Source organism: Dipodomys ordii, unplaced genomic scaffold (genome assembly GCF_000151885.1).
Source record: "Dipodomys ordii isolate 6190 unplaced genomic scaffold, Dord_2.0 Scaffold93, whole genome shotgun sequence".
In the NCBI taxonomy this organism is placed as follows: Eukaryota; Metazoa; Chordata; class Mammalia; order Rodentia; family Heteromyidae; genus Dipodomys; species Dipodomys ordii.
This window is the reverse complement of record NW_012267309.1, coordinates 5,123,234-5,131,009: the sequence shown is the minus strand read 5'-3', so window position 1 is coordinate 5,131,009 and position 7,776 is coordinate 5,123,234. Positions and strand designations below refer to the sequence as shown.

General features: G+C 38.9%; 1 protein-coding gene across 1 annotated transcript; it reads left to right on the top strand.

The window, feature by feature from the left end:
* Positions 1-2,056: 2,056 nt before the first annotated feature.
* Positions 2,057-4,869, top strand: Tmem261 (transmembrane protein 261). The gene is made up of 2 exons (XM_013026447.1): positions 2,057-2,341; positions 3,489-4,869. Exons 1-2 carry the CDS (start codon positions 2,089-2,091, stop codon positions 3,551-3,553), a joined length of 318 nt encoding a protein of 105 aa, XP_012881901.1. The 5' UTR covers positions 2,057-2,088; the 3' UTR covers positions 3,554-4,869.
* Positions 4,870-7,776: the final 2,907 nt, after the last annotated feature.

The following is a 7,776-nucleotide window of genomic DNA, read 5'->3' as shown; positions in this document are numbered from 1 at the left end:
CCTTGCTCATGTAACTGTAATCCCTCTGTACAGTATCTTTACAATAAAAAAATATATATTAAAGAAAAGAAAAATGAGGGAAGAGGTAGATGTGGAGGAATGGCTAAGAATGTTGAAAGAGGTGACATTGATCTACATGCATGGTGTTCAGAATCTGCTTTGTTGAATGGCAAATCATTTGTACAACTAAATATATAAATAATATATTAAAGTAAATAAATAAAAATAAATAAGTTGCAAGGCCTTGTAGTCCATTAAGTAACAAAGAACTGCAGTGATAAATACTAGTTTACTTTATTCTCATTTATTTATACTTATTTATCTATTCATTTTGCCATGCTTGCAAATCTTATACTTCTATATTATTTTAATAGAGTTTCTAGCTTACTTTGCACCAGGGATGGCCTTGGTAGTTCTGTTTCTTAAGTAGCTGGGATTATAGACACGAGCCACACCTGTCTCTTACGTTATTCTTAATTTGTAAATGATAAACATGCATAAGTAGATTATCTTTCTTAATCTGTAAGGGTACATAATCAAAATATTTGGCAATCACCAACAAATGATTTTTCCCATGTAAATAAGAAGTTATACACACTGTAGTGTTGTATTAGATATCGAAGCAGCAACCATAAAATATAAATTTAGAAGTGGAATATTATTGAATTTATTTGTTATGGCACTTATTTCAGAGCTATTAAAAAAGAGATTTGTAATAATAGGATTTTTCAGACAAGAGAGAAAATTAGATGGTACTTGGACTAAATCTCATTTTCCACATGAGATATTTGGGAGGCCAGAGAGGATAAGTAATATTTCTATGCTAGATGGTTGGTTCATAGTTATAGAGTCAGGAATACAGCCCAAATTTGCCAAGTCTTTGTTTTACTAGTATACAACACATGGAGATATGTAATGCATGTATCTTTATCCAAATATCTACAGAAATACACACACACACATACACATACACACACACAAATATGAAGGATCTGTGACCTTAAGTGGCAGGCCAAACTTGGATTCTCATTATTTTGTTTTAACTTATTTATTCACATTATGCTACCTTTCCTCAGTCTCCAGAACAACCCTCTTTATTTCTAAGCTAAGTCACAGAAGAAAAGATTAAAACTATAGTCCTATCCACTTCTTCTAACAGAAAACACCTCTGAACTCTAAATGCCTTTTTAGTAATCTTTTGAAAAGTGCCCAACAAATAGATATCCAACTACATACAAGGAAAATGCAAATTGAAAGGAGTAGGGAGTGACACAACTTGACTTGTGAAGGCTCAATCACAATTAAAAGCTCTTATTTGTAAGAGATAATAAGAATGCAAATCTGTACGCTGTATCTTTTAACTCATTAAATTCACTATAATATGAATTTTGCATTGAATTTTCTCCAGAGTTCTCAAGCAAAAAGCAATAATCATGAATATGACAAAACTGGAACATGTCTTTAAGAAACAAGGCAAGGGTCTGGGAAGGTGGCTCAGTGGTAGAGTGTTTGCCTTGCATGCATGGGGTCCTGGGTTCGATTCTTCAGCACCACATAAACAGAAAAAGCTGGAAGTGGTGCTGTGGTTCAAGTGGTAGAGTGCTAGCCTTGAGTAGAAGCCCAGGCCCAGAATTCAGGCCCATGAACGAACAGAAAAAAAAAAGAAACAAAGCAAGAGAAAATTAAAGTATTTATCCCAATAATCCAGACTCGTTTGTAATTGCTTGATCTGTGTATTTCAAAATATGTCCAGGTATAGAGTCTGAGTACTTCGCCTCTTTATCCACCAGGCATAGCTTTCAAGTATGGTTATGGCACCTAAACATTTTCTCATATATTAGTAAAACTGTTGCGTTGCAGAACTCATGTACGTGATAAGCAAAATATCTAGAATATAATTCGGAAGAGATAAACGTTAACCTCTTGATTCTCATGCCTCAGGCAGGGGAAGCTCCAGGAAGAGAAAACTACATTTCCCAGAAGAACCTGCGCCTCTTCCGGCTCCGTGCGCCGGATGCTCTGCTTTCCGGTCGCCCTGCTTACGTCATTTCAAAGCCTAGGCGCTGAGCGCTGGGCCGCGTCCGCAATATGGGGTCTTCTACTTCTTCGTCCCAGTCTCCGGACCCTCCTACCCCTGCCAACCCGGTGCCCGCGGATTCGGCCGAAGCACCGACCCCTCCCGCGGCAGCTACCTTATTTAATACCTGCTGGAGCTGTCGCTTGGTCTCCGGGTCCGGGCTGTTGGCGGCGGGCTCCTACGTGTACCTGTGGGCGCGGAGGCCCATGAAGATGGGGCTGGCCCCGGGCCCCGGGCCCGTTATGCAGATGGTCATCGGCATCAGTGAGAGCTGGGCACCGCCGCTTGGGTGGGGTAGTGCAGGGAAGTAGAGCTCACCGGAGTGTGTCAGAGCCCCCCCTCGTGCTCTGGGGCCTGACACGCGGTGGGAGCCCCTCAGCCCTGCTTGGGGCTGGCTGGCTGGCTGGGCGTGGGAGGCAGGCGGGAATTGTGAAGGGGAAAAACAAGTGGTTTAAATAGGGATGCAACAATGAGATGTACAAGAGATACAGTTTTGGCGGGGTAGGGGAGGGTGTAGTGGAGGTGGGAGGGCAGGGATGGGAAGGGGAAACAAAGGAGGAGACAGCAATGCTGGATAAGAAATGTACTCATTACCTTGCTCATCTATCTGTCACCCCTCTGTACAGTATTTTCACAATAAAAACTTATTAAAAGATTAAAAAAATTAACATTTCCTGAGAACGCTTATGGAAGCCAATATGAACGAATAGGAGAAGAGAAGAGGATCAAACAGGAAGTGATAGCTTTTGATCCCATGTTGATGTGGCCCCAAAGCGAAGAATGGTTCTCCACCTCTCTTGGAGAAAGAGCGATTGGCCTTGACTTACAAAAATTGAGGTTAGGCATGGTGGTACATAGCTATATTCCAACTACTCAATAGTCTGAAATTGTGAGATTCGTGAATTGCAGTTCCGGCCCAGCCAGTGTAAAAAATAAAAATAAAAAATCGTGAAACTTAGAAAACAATCTCAGTTATTTTGATCTGAAGAGAGGAAGGTCAGGGTCAAGCCAAAAATAAGGGATGGGAGCATTGCTCAAGTGGTAGAGTGCTTCCAGCATGAGGACTTGAGTTCAAACCCCGGTACCACCTTAAAAAAAACTGTAAATTTTAGATGTGAGTTCCACTTGTACCAGGGGATGAGATGGTCCCTGGTGTCTTCCAGTAAAATACTGTGCTTTCAGTTTTTCAAACATAGTGTCTGAGTGAAGTTTTAGGTTTTCAGATGTTTTTATCTTTTCCTTCTCCCCTCCCTCCTTTTCCTTTTCTTTCTGAGCTGTACTGTCCTATAGGAAAGATACAATGATAATACAGGCTTACAAACTGTAGTAATGGTTAAATAAGATGACATTATGCACATGCTAAACTCAATAGCAACATCTAAGTAAGGTATTCTTTCTTGTTTGTTCCTAGGCATTGCCTGTTGGGGTGTAGTTATCCTGGTAGACCCAAAAGGGAAGGCCTTTCGCGTTGCTTGAAGGTAACACCAGTGACTTTGTCATCATGTGTCCTTGACTTCATGACACACAGATCAAGCATGGGATTTATGGATATTTTGGATAAACACATGGACATGGATGTTTGGTCACTATTGTGGATACTGACAAGACTAAACAGACAGTGAAAACAATTGGTTGTCACTCTTCGGATATTATGAGTGTACTTTTTTTCCTCCAATTACATGAAAACCATTAAATCATTTATAGAAGAAAGTAGTTCTGTACTTCATCAGAAGAAGAAAGGTATAATTTCATTTATACTCAAATATATCAAAATTATTTTTAAAAGATATCAAAATGGAAGAACTTATAAACCAGTAGAAATAAGTTGTTTTAATATAGTTCCCATTTTTTTCGGGAGTACAGAGATTTGAACTCAGGGCCCATTACTCGGTTTCCTTATTGGCTCTACCATTTTAGCCATGCCGTCAGCCTGCTTTTTACTATGCTTTGGAAGATGGATTCTCATGGACTTTTCTGGCCAGGCTGGCTTCAAACTGCAATCCTCAGTATCTCAGCCTCCAGAGTATCTAGCATTGGAGACAAAAATCACCAGCACCCTGGTTCTTTCAAGGCATTTTTAAATTCTTCACCTCATGAGAGCTGCAGAGCTAGTCTGATTTATTATTTAATGGGTAAACCTTAAAACAGTTAAAGTGATTTTATCAGACTCATTATGTAAGTCAGAAATGGAGTTAGCACGTGTCTAGTTATTCTAGTCTTTGAGAAGGGTAGTATGGTTCCAAGAAGATGTGAATTAACATTTTGAAACATTCATAGGATCAACATTCAAGACTGAAATACCAAAATGGTTGAGATAATTTCAAAGCTTTTAGTAAGATGAAAGCCTTTGATTCTTTTTCCACAACCATCACAAATGTTCTTGTGATGGAATGGAGATGCTTTGGGGATAAGGGCTCAATATTTATTCATTTTTATGAGAAGTTGTGCTTGCTGTTGGTGTTTTGCTCTGAAATACTGTAGTTTCTATGTAAAAGCATGTTTAGATTTTTTTTTTTCTGAAAAACAAAGGTACTTCTTTCTGTTAAACTGCCAGTCATAGTGTTTAATGAAATGTTTAGTAGCCAGCACCTTGAAGGCTGTTACTGACACTGAAAAACTGAAACACTTGGATTAATTTGTCTCATCAGTGTCCAAAAATGAGTCCATGAGCAAAATGGCAAAATTTATTGAAGAAAAAGATAAAGCAGAGCTCTCACTAGAGAGGGACTCCTACTGAAAGTTAATGCATGGAGCTAATTGTGTTGGTGTTAATAAAGTGTCTCTATGAAAGACCTATTGATTTGAGATTTTTGGACAGCCTGTGGGCCATATCAGTCCCCAGGCCCAATCAGACCCATACTGTACACACACCCTCTTTCCCTGTCTTTTTGTGCCTCTTCCTGGGTGCCCATTCCAGTGCATATCTTTGGCATCTAGTCCTATTCATGTTCAAGTCTTCCTACAGAAGTGTACCAGGGTAAGGTGTCTAAAGGGATCTTTTATGTAGTTGCCTTGGGGAGGAATACAGACCCTCTAGAGAAGAGGGCTTGTGCCTTGGCTGCCATGCCAGACTCTGATTTGTAGTATATGTAGAGGTACCAAAGTTGAATAAGCCAAGACTCTCACAATGGTTCATATTGGGAGTGGTGCTATAAGTGTACAACTGAGACAAGACATTGCAAACAACTTAAAAAGTAGGCAATTAGGTTGCTTATGTGAAATACACACTTTAGTTTGATGTTAGTAAATGTAGAAGTTTGTGATTGGATGATGGACCTGCTAAAGCATGTCACACGTGGTCATTTATCCCCTAAAATGCTCACAAAGAAAAGTTCTTTTACAAGATACATTATTCCACTTGGTAACAATTAGAGTAACAATTTTTTTACTCTTGAGTTCAAACCCCACAACTGACCAAAAAAAATTTTTTTTTCAGATTAAACTAAAAACACATAAGCCTAAAGTTAGGGTCTTAGCTCGACCAAAGGAGTGAACAAAAACAGGCATACATTGGAGGTTTTGTGGATTCAAATGTAGACAGTTGCAATAAAGAGAATCGCTGATTTGTTTGTTCACACATATAAAATGTTTTTACACAGTAGATTCGAAAAAAGGTCAGAACTTGTACTTGAGGTTTTGTTTTGGTTTCAGTCTTTTGAAGAATATTCCAAATTTCATTTCTATCCATGCTCAGCCAGAAATTTCACTGTGAAATTCACCAGAATTTCCATTGAGTCTCTGATGCTGACAGTGGTTACCAGAGGAAAGAGACATCTCCCACCACACTGCAGGGAGTACATTTACAGTTCCCTCCTCTTCCCTTTTGGTAGGTTAACAGCAAACAATAAGCAGGCACAGCAATCAATGGATTTGTTACTTAGCTATCTAATTACAGCATAATTATGATTTATGGACTTTATGATCCTTTTACATCATGGAAATCTGAGTCTAAAGGCTCCCTCATAATTAGGAGAACAGAGAAAAAGTACAAAAATAAATGCTTTAAATTCCACTTTTCCTTGAGGCTTGAAAATCTAAATATGAAGAGCATGTAAATGCTAATGTTTTTCTACCAGTACCCAATGTATCTATTAGCTTAGTCTTTATGCCATGAATACAAACTGACATTTCAAGATAGTCAAGAACATCACACCATCTTTTGTTTGTGTTATGTTTTCTGTTGACTAGTCTGAAGTCTTGTGATCAGTTAACTGGTCACAAGTATGTATGTATTAAAGGAACTAAATATGTATTAAAGGAATTAATTATAGTTTGACCCTTGAGGATGTTGGTAGTGTTGTGTGTGGAATGAGAGATCTCCTTTATCTTTGACCAACTCCTGAGGCAGATATTGCTGGCAGCCCATGTCACAAGTTCTGCAGTTTCACCTGGCTGAGGACAGTTGAGGAAATAGCTGTTAATCATAGCCTTTGAGGTTGAGTATATTATCCATGATTCATAATCCACTTCCACTCTCAAGTTAGCATTTGCCATTTACTCCCTTTTATTACTGGATTCTCAACCTCTATGAAGTAGAGACTTCCTGAACAAACCATGTTGTTTTGGCAGCATAAAGTGTTTTGCTCCTGAATGTATTTCATGGAAGCGTGTGTTCAAGACCGCATCAAGCCAGGATTAGCCTAAACTGACATCACCAGGACATTAGTCAAACTCATACTTTATCAAATTTTAGAGAAAATAACAATTTGGGGTTGAATAATCTGCTGACAAATCCTTGCCTTGATCCAGTGATTGTAGACATGTTGGGACACAGTCAGAGGTGAAAGACCCATACTTACACATCATTCAGAGTTTTCCTAAGCACATGAGCAACATTATGTCACTCGTCTAAAGGGCATGTCTCTTGGCCTTTCAGATGCTCAACACTTGTCACTCAAATGTAAACAGAGTATAGAGAAATGTCTAAAAGGGAAAATGTTAAACAACAGAACTACTGAGAAGGACAACTCAGTCCTAGGATTGAATTTGCTTTAGTAATATGGTAGACAGGACCTTATGGTAGATGTATTGACCTTAAAATAATCATCCATCTATGTGCCCCTTAAATCTTGGTCCACAGGTGAGAGACAGGAAAGAGATTTTAGAAGCACCAGAGGGAGTCAATGTTCCAGAAGTTTTGAGGTACCTGGAAGAAAAACATATCTGTAGGGAAGTTAGCAAGGAACTACTCAGACAAGAGTTAAGAGTAATCCCCACCTAGCAGCTAAAAGAAATAAGAACTTCAATTATACAACTGCAAGGAACTGGCTTTCTGCTACCTGGATATCATAGGATCCTTTGAGAACCAAGAGCCACGATTCTACTTACCATTGTTTTCTGCCTGGTGAAACCCTAAAGAGATTGTCAAATTGTGCTGTGAAACAGACAAAGTTAAATTGTTCTGATTTATTGAGTACGCCTAGTTTGTTGCACAGCAATAGAAAATAGTGCAGGGCATTAGGAGCAATTTGTATTATAATCATCATAGGCAGTGTGTTTGCCCAAATACTCTTGTCTCATTCTGGGTATTCAAGAAGGTAGCCATGTGTTTGAATAAGCATTTGTCTTTCCAGGTACTGCATTCACTTTTACTTGTGGTTTTCTTGGATAGTTTTAATGTAAACTTTGAGCTGTTGATTTCATTTTCTGTTTTCTAGGTCCATCATTACAGTTGAATACAGCATTTAGAAAAGGACAAC

Excerpts from the sequence above, each read along its gene's own strand:
- Tmem261 (XM_013026447.1), top strand. The coding sequence starts at position 2,089 with ATGGGGTCTTCTACTTCTTCGTCCCAGTCTCCGGACCCTCCTACCCCT. Across the intron at positions 2,342-3,488 it reads GCAGATGGTCATCGGCATCA|GCATTGCCTGTTGGGGTGTA; the intron begins GTGAGAGCTGGG and ends GTTTGTTCCTAG.